The sequence below is a fragment of the Brassica oleracea genome, chromosome C6, assembly GCF_000695525.1.
Source record: "Brassica oleracea var. oleracea cultivar TO1000 chromosome C6, BOL, whole genome shotgun sequence".
Classification (NCBI taxonomy): domain Eukaryota; kingdom Viridiplantae; phylum Streptophyta; class Magnoliopsida; order Brassicales; family Brassicaceae; genus Brassica; species Brassica oleracea.
The window spans coordinates 30,201,068-30,223,343 of NC_027753.1; the positions used below are offsets into that span (position 1 = coordinate 30,201,068).

Consider the following 22,276-nt stretch of genomic DNA (forward strand, 5'->3'; position numbering starts at 1 on the left):
TTTGAACATTCATTATATTTATAAAATGCGTGAATATTCTAAAAAAGCCTTAGTTCAAGAACGGAAAAAGTATCTTTCATTTAACGACGAGTAATATCAGTGATCAAGGGTTTAATTACTTCTCAAATCAAAATACCAGCCCGTTGTCGGGTTTATGGTAAAATGATTGATCAAATCTCTATATTTAAAAGAATCTGTCTGAAATTAAAGATTTTGCCACCTAATTGACGCCTAACTGTCCCTCATTTAGTTAAGTTTGGTACTTAATAACTTCTCTCACCAATTTCGGCGCAATGCATTCTTCTATACTATATAGTATTCCATATCATTTGTATAGCAATAATTTAAATTTGATTCAGAGTGAAAAACAACTAGTTAATAAACACAGATTTGATGTTTTTGAATATTTCTCCATGTGTCAACATGATTTTGGAATATTACTTATTAACTAGAATCTGTCGATATGAGAGAAGTAGTATATATATGAGCTACTAATCAAACGAGTTATGTCTTAGTCTTCATTAATTATTATAATCATCAATAACTATCACCAATATGATTCAAATATAATTTATAACGGCCGGGGACCAAGTAGGTGTCGATTTTGGATGGCTAGTATTAGTTAGCCCCCAACAGTTTTGGTTGGTAACATATCTTGCTGACGTCGACTAGGATCTGAAAACCAACTGATACACTTAATGATTTTAAAAATTATCAACTACGTACTAAACAGGAATCAGATAAAATATAAGCTAGCTCTTTTTGATCACCGGTATTGTTTTCATTGGTTACTGAGATGGTAATTTAGTAAGATTCGACTTTTACTTTGGAGTTTTGGGTAATGTATACATGAAGAAAGAGAAGCAAAAAAAAAAAGAAAAAAAAAAAAAAGAAAGAGAAGCACAAGCATGTGATAAGAGGATATATTAACCACATTTAGGGCAAAGATTCCTTCACGGTGGGGGCCACGTGGGCAAGGAGGGGCACAGTGTCCGGTGGGTTAGGGAACAGTGCACAACCCCCAACGGACCCACTCGTTGCCTCTTTCCTGAACCGGTCTAGCTCGGTACGGTTTGGTTTATTTGCCGAGTCACCCTTTTACCCCTTGTATATATATATATATATATAACATCTCTTCATTCGTTAGGCCTATCACTCACCACTTCCTCATTATCATCCACAAAGGAAAAAACACATATACCCTTATTGATTTCCCTCTCACACACACACATTCACTTTGAAAAGATTACTGTTTCTTAATCTGTGATCAACTTAGCGAAAATGAAGACGGCCGGTTCAAGCGTAGGGGGAACGAAGAGGAAGATGTGGAGCCGAGGAGTAGGAGGAGTGGTTAGAGAGCAAAAGGCTAAGTTGTACATCATAAGGAGGTGTGTTGTCATGCTTCTTTGTTGGCATGACTAACGAAAACAAAATAATCAAATCATAATCAACGATTCAGCATCATTATCGGCTGAAAGAAGAAGACTAACCAGTTTTTTTTTTGGGGGTGGAGGGGGTCTTAATTATAACTTGGGAAAAAGCTTATATGTATTGGCTTTCTATACGGAACTATACATGTATTTTTGTAGTTTTGCATCCCAAGTAAGAGCTTTTCCCATGTAAATTAGTAGCTAATTAATTCGATATTTTTTGTTATTGTTTTTTTTGGTTGGGTTGGTTAAGTTCCTATATTTTCTGAGATTTAGTTATGACATAATTACCTTACATCAAGGTACAATTTTACATTTACGGTTATTTTTTTGTTAGTTGTTGAATTTAAACTTTAGACGATCAAAAAGTGTTATGGTTTTGGTGACATTCAACAATAAGAACGAACTAAACCGGAGCTGGTTCAATTAGCGTCTTGGTACAAGATTATAAGAAGGGGATAACCGGGATGGTTATTGGAGTCGGCATATGATTCAAGTGTACCGGTCTTCTTTATATATAGAAGAAGAAAGGAGAAGTCAACAATCGAGAGTTAGCTGAATTGAGCTGAGAGAGAGAAGGTTGTTACAAAATCAGAGAGAGGAAGAAGATCATTCTTGAGAGTATTGTTCTTGTATCATCTCTTGATCATCTTCTTTGTAAAGACTATTGGAGTGATTAGTGAAACCTTTTGTTTTTGCCGTCAAGCCCCAGATGTAAAGGATCCACATTGGATCCGAACTGGGTTACCAAATTCTTTGTGTCTTTTCTTTAATGTTTCTTTAAGTTTATATTCGATCAAACGAGTGCGAGAGAGATAGAGAGAAAGGCATTGAGGAAAGTATAACAGAGAGTGAAGAGCGTTGCGATTTAAAGAATCTTTAGGAGATTCGATTCATCAAAAAGTGGTATCAGAGCCAGGTTCAGTGCGATTAGCGATGAAGGAATCGATGGCGAAGATCAAGATTTCGTGTTTCGACGGTCAAGGGGATTTCTCGATGTGGAAGAAGCGCATGCTGGCGCATCTATCGATCCTCGGCCTCAAGGATGCTTTGACTGAAGCACCGGCAACCTCAGGATCTGAGGTGACAATGAAGAAAGGCGAGGAGGAGGAAGACTTGAAGGAGCGTATCAAGAAACTCGAGCTCGAGAAGTCGGAGAAAGCCGAGAAGGCGATGAACATGATTATCTTAAACCTTGGAGATCATGTGTTGAGGAAACTTGAGGATTGTACAACGGCGGCTTCAATCTGGTCTGCACTTGAAAGGTTGTATAATTCTAAAACTCTTCCTAATAGAATTCATCTACATCATAAATTCTATACGTTTAAGATGGTTGAATCTAAATCGATAGATGAGAACATAGATGATTTCTTGAAGTTAGTTTCCGGGTTAAGCAGTGTAAATGTTTCTATTTCCGAAGAGGTTCAGGCGATCTTGATGTTGAGTTCACTGCCGGTTCAGTACAATCAACTGAAGGAAACTTTGAAATACGGAAGAGAGACTTTGACAATCGAGGATGTCACAAATGCTGTGAAGTCCAAAGAGATAGAGCTGAAGGAAGTGAAAGATTTGAATCTTTCACAGAGGTCTGGAGAGGCTTATGTCACTCGGGGTAGACCAGAGAGAAGAGAAAGCTCAAGAGGCAGAGGTTTCAATAACAAGTCTCGGTCAAGATCCAAGACGAAGGTTACCTGCTGGTACTGCAAGAAAGAAGGGCATGTCAAGAAGGACTGTTTTGCTAGAAAGAGAAAGATGGAGAATGAGGAAGATGGAGAAGCAGCGGTGATGGTAGACAAACTACTAGAAGTGGATGCACTCGCGGTTACTGACCAGGATCCAAGAGATAAGTGGGTCATCGACTCAGGGTGCTCGTACCACATGACTTCCAAAAGAGAATGGTTTGTTGAGTTCTCGGAAGTGGCTGGTGGTCAAGTCCTTCTTGCAGATGATAGAGCAGTCTCCGTACAAGGAATTGGGTCTATCAGGATAAATGCAAAAGGAGACACTGTAAAGAGTCTCACAAAGGTCAGGTATGTTCCTAATCTTAAAAGGAACTTAATCTCTGTTAGCTCACTTGATATGCAGGGGTTTAGACAAGAAGGTGGAGAAGGGAAGACGAGTTTCTACAAGAACGGGAAGCTCGCTCTCCAAGGAACTCTATGTGGGAGTTTGTACTTATTAGACGGAGATACGTTGGAGCCTTCAGTTATGCAGCTGTATCAAAAGACGACACAGCATTGTGGCACAGTAGGTTAGCTCACACCAGCATCAGAAATTTAAAAGTGCTGGCAAAGAAGAGAATCCTAGATAAACGAAGGATCAGTGATTTAGAGTTTTGTGAGAGCTGCGTCATGGGTAAGAACAAAAGGTTAAGTTTTAACGTTGGTAAGCACAATTCTGATGCGGTTCTAAGGTATGTTCACGCTGATTTGTGGGGCTCTCCCAATGTTCACTTGTCTTTGTCTAGAAATCAATATTTCCTTTCTATCATAGATGACTATACGAGAAAAGTCTGGGTTTACTTCTTAGCTACTAAGGATGAGGCTTTTAGTAAGTTTAGAGAATGGAAAGGGTTAGTTGAAAATCAGGTGAACAAGAACGTAAAATGCCTTAGGACTGATAATGGATTAGAATTTTGCAATGTTGCGTTTGATAACTTTTGTAAGCAGCAGGGCATTGAGAGACACAGGACCTGCGCACTCCACAGCAAAATGGAGTCGCAAAACGTATGAACAGAACGATCATGGAGAAGGTGAGGTGTCTACTCAACGAGTCAGGACTTGAAGAGAAGTTTTGGGCAGAGGCAATAGCTACTTCAGTGTATGTCATCAATCGTACTCTATCAGCAGCGAATGACTGCAACATCCCAGAGGAGCTTTGGCTTGGGAAAACACCTGGTTACAATCATCTGAGAAGGTTCGGTGCAGTGGTGGACGTTCACATTGATCAAGGGAAACTCAAACCGAGAGCTTTGAGAGGCGTGTTTGTTGGTTATCCTAGTGGGGTAAAAGGGTACAAATTTTGGATTCCTGAGGGGAAGAAATGCATTATCAGCCGTAATGCAGTATTCAGGGAAGACAAGTTGTATCGTGACATTGTCAAGGAGCAGAATGCAGAGCAGAAGCAGATGGAACCAGATAGTCAGGCCAGTGTCAAAGGTTCAGTTGAAATAGAGGAAGTGTCAGGTACTGTATCGAGGAGTGAGTCTGAAGGTGAAGCTGCAGAGGCAGAACCTATGATTGAAGAGTCAACTGATGAAACCGAAGTTCTTAGCAACTATCAACTTGCTAGAGATCGAATAAGACGAGAAATTGTGAAACTTGCAAGGTTCACTGAAGATTCAGAGGTTGCGTTTGCTCTATCTGTTGCTGAGGTCGTTGAAGCAACAGAGCCTTCAAGCTTTGATGAAGCAATGAGGAGCAGGGATTGGAAGAAATGGAACGCATGAATGGATGAAGAGATGGACTCTCTTAAGAAGAACAAGACTTGGTATCTAAGTAATTTACTAGAAGGCAAGAAGGCTATTGGGTGTAGGTGGATTTATAAACTAAAACCCGGCATACCGGGAGTTGAGGAACCAAGGCACAAGTCGAGATTAGTTGCAAAAGGATACTCACAGCGTGAAGGTGTGGACTATCAAGAGATTTTCTCTCCAGTAGTCAAACATGTTTCTATACGGTTGATGCTATCAATCGTGGTGGATAAAGACCTGGAGTTGGAACAGTTAGACGTTAAGACAACATTTCTACACGGCACTATAGATGAAGATATATACATGGAGCAACCAGAGGGGTATGTAGTAGAAGGACATGAAGATAAAGTCTGCAAGTTGGTGAAGTCTCTCTACGGTTTGAAGCAGGCACCACGTCAATGGAACAAATGCTTTGATCAGGTTATGATCAAGAATGGATTCTCGAAGAGTGAATATGACTTGTGCATATACTTGAAAAAACTGAAAGAAAATGAGTACATATATCTACTTCTGTATGTAGATGATATGCTACTGATAGCTAAGGACATGACTGACATTAAGAAGGTCAAGACGATGCTATGTCAGGAGTTCGACATGAAGGATCTTGGACCTGCGAAGAGGATACTTGGTATGGATATTGAGAGGGACAGAGCAGGTGGAGTTCTGAAGTTGTCTCAATCAAGATACATCAAAAAGATTCTTCAAGTTTTCAGAATGGATGAAGAGAAAAGTGTGTCTACGCCTATAGGAGCTTAGTTTAAATTGGTGGCTTCGGAAGAAGGAGAGCAAGGCTCAGCAAGCTCTGATGATGAGTTTCCATATGCTAATGCAGTGGGAAGTATTATGTACGCTATGGTTAGCACAAGACCTGATTTGGCATTCGGTGTGGGTCTTGTCAGTAGGTTTATGAGCAATCCGAGTAGAGAACACTGGCAAGCTGTATAGTTGATCTTGAGGTATTTGGTGGGAGCACAAGATGTTGGGTTAGTATTCAAGAAGAATGCAGATAAGTTCAGAGTGAAGGGCTACTCTGATTCAGATTTTGGAGGAGACCTAGTTCGAAGACGGTCTACAACTGGTTATGTGTTCATGGTAGGAGGAAACACGGTGAGTTGGAAGTCAGGCTTACAACAGGTAGTAGCGTTGTCAACAACCGAGGCTGAGTACATATCACTTGTGGAAGCAATTAAAGAAGGCTTGTGGTTGAGAGGGTTGACAGAAGAGTTGGGGTATGATCAGTCAGAGGTCAGTATAGGATGCGATTCTCAGAGTGCTATATGTTTGGCGAAGAACAATGTTTTTCACGACAGAACAAAGCATGTTGCTGTCTCAAAACATGTTGCTCTGAAAATGAGCTTTGCGCGAGATATGATTGAAGCCGGAGAGGTTGAAGTTCAGAAGGTGCACACATCAAAGAATTTGGCTGATATGTTGAGTAATAACCCGTAACGTGATTTAAGATCATCTTATTAATTACTGATTACTTGGAGTAATGTCCAATTTCTGAATACAAGGTAAGTAGTTGTTATGGTTTTGGTGACATTCAACAATAAGAAGAGCTAAACCGGAGCTGGTTCAATTAGCGTCTTGGTACAAGATTATAAGAAGGTGATAACCGGGATGGTTATTGGAGTCGGCTTATGATTCAAGTGTACCGGTCTTCTTTATATATAGAAGAAGAAAGGAGAAGTCAACAATCGAGAGTTAGCTGAATTGAGCTGAGAGAGAGAAGGTTGTTACAGAATCAGAGAGAGGAAGAAGATCATTCTTGAGAGTACTGTTCTTGTATCATCTCTTGATCATCTTCTTTGTAAAGACTCTTGGAGTGATTAGTGAAACCTTTTGCTTGTGCCGTCAAGCCCCAGATGTAAAAGATCCACATTGGATCCCGAACTGGATTACCAAATTCTCTGTGTCTTTTCTTTACTGTTTCTTTAAGTTCATATTCGATCAAACGAGTGCGAGAGAGATAGAGAGATAGGGATTGAGGAAAGTATAACAGAGAGTGAAGAGCGTTGCGATTTAGAGAATCTTTAGGAGATTCGATTCATCACAAAATGAATTGGTGAATCCAATACTTTTATCCTTCTTCTCAAATTGTTCGTTCTTAAAAAGGAACGGAAGAACACAACATGCTGCATGATCTAAAATATTATCTTCACCATCTACACAAAAATTTATAGCTAAGTAGAACTAGAATATGCAAGCTTGCACGTAGTCAAAATCTTTCCCTTAATTTTCTTTTGGAGACAAAATCTTGCGCCTAGTTATAACGTGTTTGATTCAATGGAGCTTTAACCTTTAAAAAACAAATAGTTTGGATTTCTCAAAAAGAAGAAATAACATCACATATATACGAATGAAAGTTTTTTTCTGAGGATAGTAACATTTCAAAAGTAGCTTATCTATCAAATCAACTTTAAATTTGATTAGTTAATTTATTGATCGTTTACATCTAAATATAAAATTAATCATCAATCTATATTAAATTAAAATCAATATACAGAACTATTATACTAATTCCTAAACTCGTTATAATTAAATATGCATAAAGAATAATATTAATTATGTAATTAGTAATCATTTGCTACCCGATCTAAAAAATATATTGTGAGTCTTTATTTTTATTAATATATTTAAAATTCTGTAGGTCATTTAGGCCACCATTAACCGGGGTGTTTACCCCAGTGCTTAACCACTTTAAAAAAATAAAAATTAAGCAGCAGCGCTTAAACAAGCGCAGTAAGCATTGGTTGTTTCCGCTGTTTGCGGGTCCCACTGATACGTGACGGCCCGCGATTGGTTAATTTTTACTTTTTTTTTTAATCAGACAAAAACCAAAAAAAAAAAAAAAAAAATTAAACACCCCATTTGGGGTGCTAGCGATGCAGATGCGCTTAGTACACTAGTAATGACACCAAAAGGGAAAAGATTAGTACTACAAAAACGAAAACTATTAAAACACATTTATACAGATTTTGAAAACCAAAACAGACAGGAAATACACTAAATTTATTCTCTCAGTATTAGAATACAGTTTTCAAGTCGCATAGATGCCACGTCAGAAGGATTCTGGTGTCTGTTTTGTTCATGTCTGTTAAGAGAAAAATCCAACTTTAAAAGCCACCAACTTATGAGATAGAGAATAAAATCACCTCTTCGAATTATATATTACAGATAAATATAATTTGATACTATACCATCGAAACTTTAAGTTTTTTTTTTTGTCTGTTGTCTGTTATATAACAAGGTAGACTCGCATAGCATTAAAAAGGGCTCTTACACATTTTGTGAAATGAAAACACTATTGGTGTGCCACATTAAGAGACGTTCTCCACCAATTTTTTTTTTCATAATCTTAGAGAGCATCACCAGCGTTAGTATAGTTAGTATAAGCAAAAGTCTCTCAACGTTAACTTATTAAATTAATTTGACAAAAGAGGAGAGAAAGAGATAAAAGTAAGAGGGATGGAGAGAGACGTCCCTTGTTCAAAAAAACGTTCGGGAATATATACGAGAGACGTTTCTGCTATATGCCATCATGTAACTAAGTTAGTTTTCCCTAATTTAATTTTTAATTGAAAATATTAAAGTATATTATTATTTTATGTTTAAGATACTAATTGAGAAACTAAACCACTGCTTATGCTTTATATATACCAAGGTAGCAGTTTGACCAAAAAAAAAATATATACCAAGGTAGCAATGAGTAAACAGCATAATCACAAAATCAATTAGATTATTATTATGCAGACACACGAAAAACAATATTTAAGCTTTTTATCCAAAAAATGTATCATCAGATTTTAGTACGGAAAACGGCCTATTTCAATTGGACTTTACGCTTCGTATCTTTTCCTTCACGAATTTTATAGTAGTGCGTATTTCATCGTGAACTTTCAAAAAATTTAAAAATCCTATATGAACTCTCAAAATCGTGTCTATATATGTTGACGATCAAAGGTGTTAGTCAACCGCTAATTTATAAAACGACGTCGTTTTGGATAAATCTAAAAATTCAAAATTTGCTTCTTCCTAGTTTCAAACCCAAGCACTGAAACACCTCAATGAACATCTTAACCGCTAGATTAGAGTAACTTTCTTGTTTTAGGAGTGTAAACATTAGCACTTATATATACGTTTTGATCTTATCAAATAAATCTTATCAATTATTTTTTGTTTTAATCTTAACAAATAAATATATAATTATTTATATTTTTAAATAAAGTTTATGAAACCTTATTATTTTATAAATTTTAATTAATTACCATTTGTTTAATAATTTTATATTATTATTAAAAATAAATTATAAGTAAAAATTTTATTTTATGCCTATAGAGTTAAATTTATAAGTTAAATTTGATTTTATATTTCATTTTTATAATATCACAATATATCTAAATGAGTTGTTTTATATATTTCATTTGTAATATTACAATTTTTAATAGTATTATAATATATTATAATTTGACCTTATATGTTTATTTTTAATAATACTAAAACTTAAATATTTAAATCAACAGTAATTAATTTAAATTTATAAAATAAGGTTTCGTAAAATTTATTTAAAAGCATAATAATGATATATTTATTTGATAAGATTAAAACATTAAATAAATTGATAAGATTTATTTGATAAAATCAAAATGTATATATAAGTGTTAATGTTTACACTACTACAACAAGAAAGTTATGCTAGTCTAGTGGTTAAGATGTTCATTGATGTGTTCCAGTGTTCGGGTTCAAACCTAAGAAGAAGTAGTTTTTTGATTTTTTAGATTTATCCAAAACGACGTCATTTTGATAAATTAACGGTTGACTAACACCTTTGACGGTCAACATATATATAGGCACGATTAGGAGAGTTCATATAGGATTTTTGATTTTTTTTAAAGCTCATGATGAAATACGCATTACTGCAAAGTTCGTGTGAAAGAAAAAACACTATGCGTAAAATCCATGATGAAGTATGCATATTTTCCCATTTTAGTAAAATCCATGATGAAGTACGCATATTTTCCCATTTTAGTACTACCTACTTCTTTCTTTAATAAAACGGCTAAATTGGACTACACATAAAGTGCCGCAAAAACAGGTTTTACAGGTCTTTAAATAATCAAACAAAACCAAATTGTTCTCGTATCTCTGCGTATCCAAAGTTCCAAACCTTCTTACATTTTTTTTTTTCTTTCTAATCAATCATCAAAACTATCAAGACTGAAGTACAATCTTATAGAAATATATTAAAACAGAAGTCACGACCTTAATTTATGTGTGATTTTTTAAAAAAATAGATCCAATGGACATATTTCTAAAAAGTCATGTTACATTTAATCTATAATCTTATCATTTAAATTTTGGGTCTACCGGAAATTTTTATTGGGCTATCAATAATTGGATATAAACAATATATGATCCATTAGATTTATAGATAGTATAAATGAAATAGATATAATTTAATATTGTAATACTATACATCCATATGTGTTAAATATTTAAATATTTGTCGATGTTAACTTTTAAAATTATAAACATTTTTTTAAATAACAAAAATCATATTATCTAACAATGATTAATCTTTACTATCTTAAACCAATGAAAACAAATTTTAAACTATATAGTTTATTCTTGTGACAAAAAAAAAACTATATAGTTTATTTTAAAATTAAACAAAAAACTAAATGTTTAATTATTTACTCAATAATATAAATCTATTAAGCGAAAAGTTTAAATTTTTTAAAAACTTTCTAAATTTGTGAAATATTACTATATCTTTGAATATGACAATAAAATAATATTATACTAATCTTTATATATAGTTACGATTTTAATAACGAAATAATAATCCGAAAATATATATAGAAAAAGATACAAATACATGTGAAAGTTTGAAACAATCTATTCAATGAAAAAATATACCGTAAACTTATTATGTTTTAAAAATTGATAGACCCAAATATATTATAATATATACCAATTTAGAATTGAAAACAAAATATTTATATAAAAATAAACGAAAACAAAAACCCGCGCGGTTGCGCGGATCGAGATCTAGTTAGTACTTAAATCTGATTTCCCCTAATAATTACAATAGACTGCCACTAGTATTAACTCTAAATATTCATTAATTTTTTTAAAATGCTCACTCTATAATACATAACGATCGGACAAAGCCCATTAACATTTGTTTGATCCAATAATTGTATTTATATATGTTTAAGCATTATGGGATTCATATTACGTATCACCACAATTCCAATATCTGCAAAAAATGGTTTAAATAAATTAGTAAACCGAGATTGTTAAATCAAGTGCCAAAATATAATTGAATTAATATTACAAACCAGAACTATTACAAACCTTTAGTAATGTATTTGTTGAGAACATCACTAAACAAGATTATATGTATAACATGAATTAGATACAATTATAAAACCATTCGGTTTAGCATATATTAGTTGTAAATAAATTGATTCGAATTTTACTTTTCAAACAGAAAATCAATGTTTATAGTTTTTCTAACGATTTAGTTGGACACTGGATTAAAACAAGATATCGACTGAACCGGAAATATCAATTCAATGATAATGAACTTTAAAAATATACACATAGTGTAAGTAAATCAGAAGATATGAACTTTAAAAATGTACACAAGGGGTCTATTATATTTGCCTATATGTTTTAACTCACTACTATCTGACATCATTACTAAATCATACATTAGAAAACTACCTCTTTGCAATAACAAAACTTTGGTCTCGCTATGGATCGTCGCCACTGAGCCTTTCTCTCTTTTTCTTGGATCTCATAAACAACAGTGAAAGCATTTTAAAAATCCTTAGGGCATGACCAACGGTGGGGATGCTCATTTGGAGCTCCCATCACTCAAAAATTACTATTTTAATATCTAGCAGACTTCCCCTAACCCAAGCGAACATTAATTACTTAATTAAATTTATTTATTTTACGTGAAAATTTACCATTGAAATAGGACCCCTATACTCAAAGTTTCAATAGAGATTCTAATTGTAAGTTGTTTTAGAACTTTTGGTGTTTCTCTCTCTTATTTTTCATTTAATTTCATTTTTCTTTATTGATTAGATACTAATCTAATACTACCGATGGAAAAGCTCTTATAGTTAATCCCGTAAACATGTCACCAATTTTAAAATAAACTAACCGCTTCTCTCTCATAACTGATTAGTGTTCCGCACTCTGTGATGTTACAACTGCTTCTCATTTCTCTGTCTGTCTGAGCTTTTGCAGAACTCAATTCTGTCTCATGTCCCTCTGTTTTCCCAGAAAGAGAGGGATAATTAATTCGTTTTTCAAAATCAAATAAGATATCAGAAATATTACCCTTAATCAAAATAGTATTAATCTAATATTTTAAACCACATGAACTTACATTCTGTGTCGAATCCGTAGACTCTGACCGCAAGTATTTATAAATTTAGCATTTGAACAGAGCTTCTACAATCAAGTCCATCCGACTTCTCTAATTAAAACTGTAAAATCTCTCATCCTATATTTGGAGTTTCTATCTAACAATGGTCGATGATCTATGACGATGTGAAATAGCTAATCAGATGTCACATAGATAGCAAGAGCTCAAGTTTTTTTAATTCATCTCATCTTCAACATGCAATTCAAATCGTTCATTAATTTAACAACAAAAAACATATTTCTTAGATTTGTGATTGTATCTAACAATTCGTTTTTGATCTACGAGTAAAATTGTAATACCCGCGCTCTCCAAAATAAAATAATAAATAATAATCTCCAAATCTATATTTATTAATCTTCATAAACCGTCTTTAAATGCCATAAATCCGATAAATAGTCATAAATCCAACTAATGAAATAAATCCTGAACATACGATAAAACATAAAAACCGCAAGTTGAAATAGAAAAAAATAAACTCCCAAAAGCACCAATCCAAGGGCAATCACTCATGCTCGTCAGTCTCACCTGAAAAGGGGAGAAAGGAGGGGTGAGTAACAGGGGAGTCACTCAGTGAGGTATGAAATGCTAAACCGCTAACCACTGACTCAGTACATAGCACTACGACTATGTAGGCCTAGCTCTAACATGAAACAAATACGGCACCTATTGTGCTACACATAACAACCAATGCGCTTATAGTACATAGTTATTCTTTGCACCCCGCATTCTTCTCGTACGGATATAGATATATAAATATTCATGTATACCAAAAGTATGCGTAGTACAGAAGTGCTTCCCTATACTCCCACATTCTCCTCGTACACAATGCTACGTAGTATAGAAGTACCTCCCTATACTCCCGCAGCTCATGCGTGGTACAGAAGTGCTTCCCTGTACGCCCCAAAATCTCTACACAAACAATTGCCACGTAGTACATAAGTGCTTCCCTGTACTCCCCCAGCTCATACGTGGTACAGAAGTGCTTCCTTGTACGCCCCATAATCTCCACACAAAAAGGCCGATACAGAAGTACTTCCCTGTATCCGGCTAACCAATCCATACTATATGTATACTTATATATAACCGTATTTTAACATCAACCAAATCAAACAACAGTTGAATCATCTAATTTCATATCTCCGGTTTAGACAAAGAATAAAATAAAAACAAACAAGACTCCAGTTAGACTCGATTCACAGAGACGGAACATGTTTCGAAACTCAACTTTCCATAATGGTAGTACTAAACTAGCAAGGGATTAAACGGAATAATCCTCACCTTAGCCACTGGGTGAAATGGACAACGGAGGATACAGTCAACTGCAACAAGAGAATTAATGGCTTAGGTCCATAAGAAACTTTCCTAAAAAAAATAGATTTAGGGTTTCCAAATTAAAAGACTAGGTTTATGATTTTCGGATTTGAACAGAGTTGATACACGGAATTAAAATGGCCATAACTTCCTAACTGTACCTCAGTTTGTCGATCTGAAGAATGATCTGGAAAGCTGACAACGAGACCTTTCCAACGGTATCTCGCCCGATGTCTAAGTCAGTCTGGATAAACGGGAAAACGCTTATTAAGTTGACTGTTCGTGGACTCGCTCTGCAGAGATCAGTCCCAAATAAACAACCATAACATTTCAACCAAAATTCCAAATGATGATCTGCTTTCTACTATAGGTAGATATGTGAGTTGAGAATTTACCATGAAATTTTGAGGTCAAAATTTAATGATTTGGTAATCCGTTCCTGACTTTCCTCAATACTGGTCTCAGATGTGTTATACAGAAATATCCCTTGGTAAAACACACATAACTTTTAGAATACAAATCCGATTGGAGATCCGCTTTCTATAACACGTAGAGAAAATAGTTGGTTACTTACTCCCAGAAGATGATGGTCAATGATTATTGTTGTACCAACTAAGGGAGAGAAAACGTGAAGATGGCTTGAGGTGGCTAATGTGAAGAAGATGATAGTGATGAAGGATGGATGCGCTACAGTTCACGTTTTAGGTTTTAAGAATAAAAAAATACTTATAATTAATATATAAGCATGTCTGGTTTACTAAAACATTTAGGAGAAATTATTTTTCAGATTGGTTTAGTCTAAATAAATAATCAAACCAAATTTTAATTATGGTTTGTTAAAACCGGACCGTTATAATTCTTCTCCACTTAAATAAGAATTCATCCCGAATTCAGATCTTGACTTCGCTTCTCTGTGTTGACGATAGGAATATGATTAACTATTGGCTCATACAAACCTTAAGATAACTACCACTTGACCAAACTCAAACTCACAAATCAATAAATAATCTCAGTACCAACTAGAACAAGAGTTGCGACAATCATGAACCAAAACCGATTAATACGAGTTTAGCAATTAAGCAAGATTTGTTATAGAAAAAAAACGTATTAAACCACAAGAATTACAAATAACAAAAGGTACTAAGTGGATCCCGGCTAAACCTCCTCCTAGTCTCGTGTAGCAAAAACTCATGGGTCGATGGCTTGGCGCTTAGGTGGTGGTGAATCCTCTGCTTGTTCCCTCCTCGGGCAATCCCTGAAAATATGACCTGACTGGCCATAGTTAAAGCAATCCATAGTCGCTGCTCTGGGTTCAACAATCTGTCTAACCGAACCCGCATTCAATGGTTTAAACCGACAATTTCTCACCATGTGGCATGTCCGTCCACATGAATGACACCTAATGCACTCTCCATAATGATTGCGCTTGCAACCGGGGCAGCTAGGTGGTTCTAACTCGTCCAATGTTCTCTTATGTGACTCTAAAGTCTTCCCAGCCTTAGGTTGAGCTGTTTTGAGGAGTTTCTGCTCCTCTGCCAAACCTGCTTCCTGCTCAGCAGCTTTCTCCACCAAATCCTCCAATCTGTAGTAAGTGACGACACAACATTTGTTGCGAATTTTGACTCGCATCCCACCCAAAAACTTTTTAATAAGGTCTTCCTCAGTAATACCACCTCCTGCAAACCTGCGAAGTCGGTTGAACTCAACTTCATACTCCCTGATTGTCATGTCACCCTGGCTCACATGCTCGAAGTCACTCTTCTTCTTATCCATAGCTTCTTTTGGAAAGTACTTCCTATCAAACTCCCGGATAAAATCTGCAAAGGTAAGCCTGTCAGGCCCACGATGGCCCAATCGTACTCCCTCCCACCACACAAGTGCATCTCCACGTAGGTACTGCATAGCCAAGCTAAGCGAAGTCTCTGGTGGACACTCAATAATCTCCAATTTTTGTTGCAGACTAAGCTTCCAATCATGTGAAACTGTAGCATGCACTGTTCCCCCAAAATGCTCCATATCCATGTTTCGCATCTGACTCGTGAGTCTATAAAACCTCTCATCATAAGCACGGTAACCCGGTAAAGGTTGCTGCAAACCTTGAGGGAGCTGCTGTCCTGGAACCCCCTTCACAGGAACCTGAGGAATATGCATCTGCGGCGGTGGATCCTGCTGCGGTGGAATCTGCTGACCAGCAGCCAACTGACGAACAACTTCCTGTGCTGCTACACGAGCAGCTTCTTGTGCAGCTACCCGAGCAGCTTATTGGGTAACCTGCTGAATAGCAGCCTGGGTAGCTGCCTGCTAAACCATCTGCATGAGCGCAGCCTGATCAAACTGTGGGGCTGCAGGCTGCACACCCTCTGCCTTAACACCCCTGCAGCACCCTGCTCATCCACAACTTCACGAGCATCAGCTCTAACCCTAACGATGCGAGTACGCTTAGCTCCTCTTTTTGGCGGCATCTAAATAGAGAATGGACGACACGATTAATTCTGTTAAATCGAAACACTATCGATTACTGAAAAATAACCGAACAGAAAAGTGCTATACTTTTTTTTTGTAAAATTGCCAACCCCATAAATATTTCGAAATCGTCAAAAACCGATTAAAACCAAGTCTCACAAATCGTCATCCCGGGTCGGAGCCGGGACGACACCCCGCTCTGATACCAAATTGTAATACTCAAACTCTCCAAAATAAAATAATAAATAATAATCTCAAAATCTATATTTATTAATCCTCATAAACCGTCTTTAAATACCATAAATCTGACAAATAGTCATAAATCCAACTAATGAAATAAATCCTGAACATATGATAAAACATAAAAACCGCAAGTTGAAATAGAAAAAAATAAACGCCCAAAAGCACCAATCCGAGGGCAATCACTCATGTTCGCCAGTCTCACCTGAAAGGGGGAGAAAGGAGGGGTGAGTAACATGGGAGTCACTCAGTGAGGTATGAAATGCTAAACCGCTAACCACTGACTCAGTACATAGTACTACGACTATGTAGGTCTAGCTCTAACATGAAACAAACACGGCACCTATTGTGCTACACATAACAACCAATGCGATTATAGTACATAGTTATTCTTTGCACCCTGCATTCTCCTCATACGGATATAGGTTTATAAATATTCATGCATACCAAAAGTATGCATAGTACAGAAGTGCTTCCCTGTACTCCCACATTCTCCTCATACACAATGCTACGTAGTATAGAAGTACCTCCCTATACTCCTGCAGCTCATGCGTGGTACAGATGTGCTTCCCTGTACGACATGTAATCTCTACACAAACAATTGCCACGTAGTACAGAAGTGTTTCTCTGTACTCCCGAAGCTCATACGTGGTACAGAAGTGCTTCCCTGTACCCCCCATAATCTCCACACAAATAGGCCGATACAAAAGTACTTCCATGTATCCGGCTAACCAATCCATACTATATGTATACTTATATATAACCGTCTTTTAACATCATCCAAATCAATCAACAGTTGAATCATCTAATTTCCTTTCTCCGGTTTAGACAAAGAATAAAATAAAAACAAACAAGACTCCAGTTAGACTCGATTCACAGAGACGAAACATGTTTCGAAACTAAACTTTCCATAATGGTAGTACTAAACTAGCAAGAGATTAAACGAAATAACCCTCACCTTAGCCACTGGATGAAATGGAGAACAGAGGATACAGTCAACTGCAACAAGAGAATTAATGGCTTAGGTCCATAAGAAACTTTCCTAAAAAAAATAGATTTAGGGTTTCCAAATTAAAAGACTAGATTTATGATTTTCGGATTTGAACAGAGTTGATACACGAAATTAAAATGACCATAACTTCCTAACTGTACCTCTGTTTCTCGATCTGAAGAATGATCTGGAAAGCTGACAATGAGACCTTTCCAACGGTATCTCGCTCGATGTCTAAGTCAGTCTGGATAAACGGGAAAACGCTTATGAAGTTGACTGTTCGTGGAGTCGCTTTGCAGAGATCAGTCCCAAATAAACAACCATAACATTTCAACCAAAATTCCAAATGATGTTCTGCTTTCTGCTATAGGTAGATATGTGAGTTAGAAATTTACCATGAAATTTTAAGGTCAAAATTTAATGATTTGATAATCCGTTCCTGACTTTCCTCAATACTGGTCTCAGATGTATTATACAAAAATATCCCTTGGTAAACCACACATAACTTTTAGAATACAAATCCGATTGGAGATCCGCTTTCTGTAAGATGACGGTCAATGATTGTCGTTGTACCAACTAAGGGAGGGAAAAACGTGAAGATGGCTTGAAGTGGCTAATGTGAAGAAGATGATAGTGATAAAGGATGGCTGCGCTACAGTTCACGTTTTAGGTTTTAAGAATTAAAAAATACTTATAATTAATATATAAGTATGTATGGTTTACTAAACCATCAAGGAAAAAATATTTTTCAGATTGGTTTAGTGTAAATAAATAATCAAACTAAATTTTAATTATGGTTTGTTAAAACCGGATCGTTACAGAAATATTACACAGATAGGTAATCAATACAGATGAAACACACATGCAACCCACAGTTGTTTAAAAATCAGAAATCAAATAATCTAAGCCAGTTAAACTCCTACCCTTTAGATACTAATATTTGTATTTGACTTACGCCATGGAAACATTTTCTCTGTTTCTAATCGCCTTATGAAATGTCGGTGGAGAATACAGAGGAGCTAGAGACAGAGAGGTGAAACCTCGGAAAAATTAGAAAGCTTGAAAATAATATTTTTTGGATCAACATATAGTTAGGTTTTCAAGAAGCAAAACATGTGTGATTTTTTTTCCCGGACTAAATCGTAACAGAAAATTAATGGAGTTTTTCAACATGTTATATTTTTATGACCAATTTATAATTGGGGCCTTTTATAATTTCATTTTCAACCGATTCTTATAAGTTATATCATTTAAAGTAAACCTGACCCGTATGGTTGATAAAGCTATATTAACATTTTACAATTTTTTTTTATCCAGCACATGTTAGAAAATAGGGATAATTTGAGAAATATCCTATTTGTGATTTGAAATTTGAAAAATGCACTTCATTTTTTCTTTTTTGAAAATTAGACTTTACTGCATGTAATAAGACACTTTTGTCCTGTTTCTGTTTAGTAATTATTTTTTAATAATTAATTAATTCAGAAAGTATATAACTAAAATTAAACTTTAAAAATATTATTATTATCTGTTTTGTGGTAAATAAAAGTATTGAGATAAAAATATGTTCATGTTGTTGATTCTTAGTATCTTTAATAAAATGATGAATGGATTGAATCATAAACATCTGTAAGAACAGTGAAAAAGTATGTTAGAAATTATATGCAACTTCAAGAGTTCTTCCGTGCTCTAGACTCACGAAGTTCATAAATTATCATTTCTTCCCTAGAATTATTCTGTGTTAGTCTAAAATACCGTAAGGAATAAATTGTAGTAAAAATAGAAAAGATACACCAATGCACCATTTACTTCTTATTTTATTTGGGGTTGTTTCATGTGTGTCTAATCGTGCATCAAAACAAAAAAGTCTTTCAATTGGAACAAGTGATTATTTAGTTATTGCTAAACACCTTCGTGTTATTGACTAGTTGGTTTTTGTTTTTCTTTAAATCTTAAGAAAATACAGGGAATTTTTTTGAAAAAACTGAAGGGCGTTTTGCTCGGCAACGAACGAACGAGTTTACAATATGATTTTTCAAATGCATATGATTCTGCATTTATTTGTGTTTTTATTTTAAAAATAATTTAGATACTAAAATAATTATAAAGATTTCAATTGGATAGTTTGGTAATTTGACGTATGACTAAGTGTAGTTTTCCAAAATATTATATAATGGTATAGTTTTCAAAATAAAATCTTATATGAAGGTATTTCTCCAAATTTCAATATAATTTTAGTATACCATTTTATAGTAACTTCTCCCTCGCAAATTTAAGATATATTTTACAGAACCAAAAAATTATCCATTAGTGTACATACTTATTTTAACAAATTAATAAAATAAAATAAATTTCAACATAATTGATTTACTATGTTGGGTTAATAATTTAGAATATAACTATACATGTAAGTACCAAATTAAATAAATCTATAAATTACAAGAAAATTAATTTTCAAAACTGTTATTCTATTAATATAATCTCCAACCTGATATTACAATAAGAAATAACTAATGTAATTTTTAGTTTTAATTTTTAATCAGCATAGAATATACTATTAGCACGTCACACTTATACAAATAAAAAACAAATAGGTCAACAATAATAAATATCCAACAATGCAAATCGAAAAGAAACACCTGTACCGGGTGCGGAAGTCAAAATCTAGTTTCTTTTTATAATCAGGGCATTTAGGCACAAAGACTTAACTAGTACTGAAAAGCAAGAGAAACTATATAAAATATTCTATGCTTACATAAAAGCGATGTCTATCTAAGGCCAACTCCAGAGGGACACTAAAACACCAAATTTGGTATAATCTTATTTTCAATAGAACACTAATTTTTTTTACTATTTCACCAAATTTGATGTAACACTATTCATCGTACCAAATATTTAATATACATATTTTTATTGTGTTTCATTTAATAAGATAGTTCAATTATTATTATTAATTAGTTCAAATTTGTAATTAAACATAAATATACTGTATAATTTTTTTTATAATTATTTTTAAATAACTAATTATTTTTATTTTATTTTCAAGTAAGAAATCACTAAATGATATGGAAAAAATATCATAGAACTTTTATATTTTATTTTTTAATAATATAAATTTTAATTAGTATTTTTATAAAATATAAAAAATTAATGATATAAGTTGAAAATGCATATTAAATTTGAAATAAATACTCAAGAAATAAAATAAAAATATTATTTTGTTATGTTCTTTTCATAATTATAATTAGTAATTTTAATATAATATCTTATATAAAACAAATACATAAAAAGTATAATATTCTTAAACCAAAAATACAAATGTAAGTAAATTTATAAACATAAAATTACAAAAAAAATAACAAACGTGATAAAGTGTGGTAAAATAATGATATATCAATTACAAATAATAAAATATAAAAATTAATAAAACTGAAAACATTAAATAATATATAATATTATTTTTGATGTAATATTTGGTGTCAGTTGGAGATAACAAAAATAAAATTATCACGTCAAAACACTAAATTTGATATAATTTAAACACCAAATTTGATGTTATGGTTGGAAATGGCCTGAGCAGAATCCAAGCAGGTTTAAAACTTGCGGTATTTAGCATTTTCCAAGTTTGTCGTGCCATAGATCCGGTCACGAAATTGCATCTTGTAGTACGATGCATTCTTGAGTTTTTTGCATTTCCATGATGGTTTCTGTAATTTCCAGAATAAAGCTGTTATATTTTTCTTAAAAATGAGACCTACATATGTGATCTACAAGTTTCCAACAGTTTTAGCGGAAAAAAAAAATTATCCAACAGAAAAGTAGAGTTGGAGATCGTTGACTAATACTACCAGAAACTATTGATGATAAAAAAAAAAGAAGGGCAGCAGTAGATGACTAAAATAAGAATGGTATTTAAGTAAATGGACATGTTACTGTTAGGTTTTCTAAATGGTGGTAATAGCCCTATAACTTGGTATACAAATAGACTTGCCCGTACTACAAGCTGACTAGATAATATTAATAAAGATCATATAGCTACCTAATTCACGCAAATCTTTATGTGGGAAAATACAATAAATTGTCTAAACTACATTATTATCGTCATTTTCAAATCTTCTTCTCTCTTCCTTTGTTTTTGGAGTCTATAAAAAAATTGTATGGATCTATCGCACATCTGTTTGGGAGGAAGCATAATAGAAGATGGTGTATGCTCTGCTTGTAGATTAGCCGTACCGAAACGAGACGCAAATTTCTGCTCAGCTTGTAGTTTCTAGCCTCACTTCCACAACAGAAGCATACAGGGATGTAGCACCAATCTGGGCTGTGAACCCCTGTTCGGAGGATGTGGTGCTCTGTTGGCTCTCTCTCTCTCTCCTATTTTCTCATCCCTAACTGTCTGAATTAGATCTGCCATTGTATTTGTTATCCTGGTTTCTAAACAAAGATCTGAAATTCTCATTTCTTTCGAATCAATCTATTGCTGCAGTTGCTAGAAACGAATCTCCAAAGCTTCACGTGACAGACCGTATCCTTGTCAGATTCCATGTCTACCTTGAGCCCATCACCTCTTTTCACCATCTTCGAGCCATATCTTCTATATCCATAGCTAAGTAAATCACTTACATTTTTCGAGATCGTCAGCGGAGCGCTAACATTAACCGGTGTGGAGGGATATGAGATCAGCCTGGGTGAGCATGTTCATCTGAGGAGCCGGTGTCGCCCTAAGCAGAGTCATAAGTAGCTAAATCGGCGAGGAATAAAGTTGTGCCCTTCTTCTTTGTTTTGGTGGCGAAGGCAACATATAAGTTGAGAGTATTGATGGATCTCCTCTTCGTGTTCCTCAGCTTTAAGAGCCTCACAATGCTTTGATTTTCTATTATTTTTTTCTTTTTTTCGAATAAAAAAGGGTCTCGTTGTTCGGA

The 22,276-nt window shown here is 34.5% G+C and overlaps 1 protein-coding gene across 1 annotated transcript; it reads left to right on the forward strand.

Moving 5' to 3' along the window:
- The first annotated feature begins 1,155 nt into the window (after positions 1 to 1,155).
- On the forward strand, positions 1,156 to 2,122 carry LOC106299251. Its single transcript, XM_013735367.1, has one exon. The coding sequence runs from the start codon at positions 1,282 to 1,284 to the stop codon at positions 1,420 to 1,422; it is 141 nt and encodes a 46-aa protein (XP_013590821.1). The 5' UTR covers positions 1,156 to 1,281; the 3' UTR covers positions 1,423 to 2,122.
- Positions 2,123 to 22,276: the final 20,154 nt, after the last annotated feature.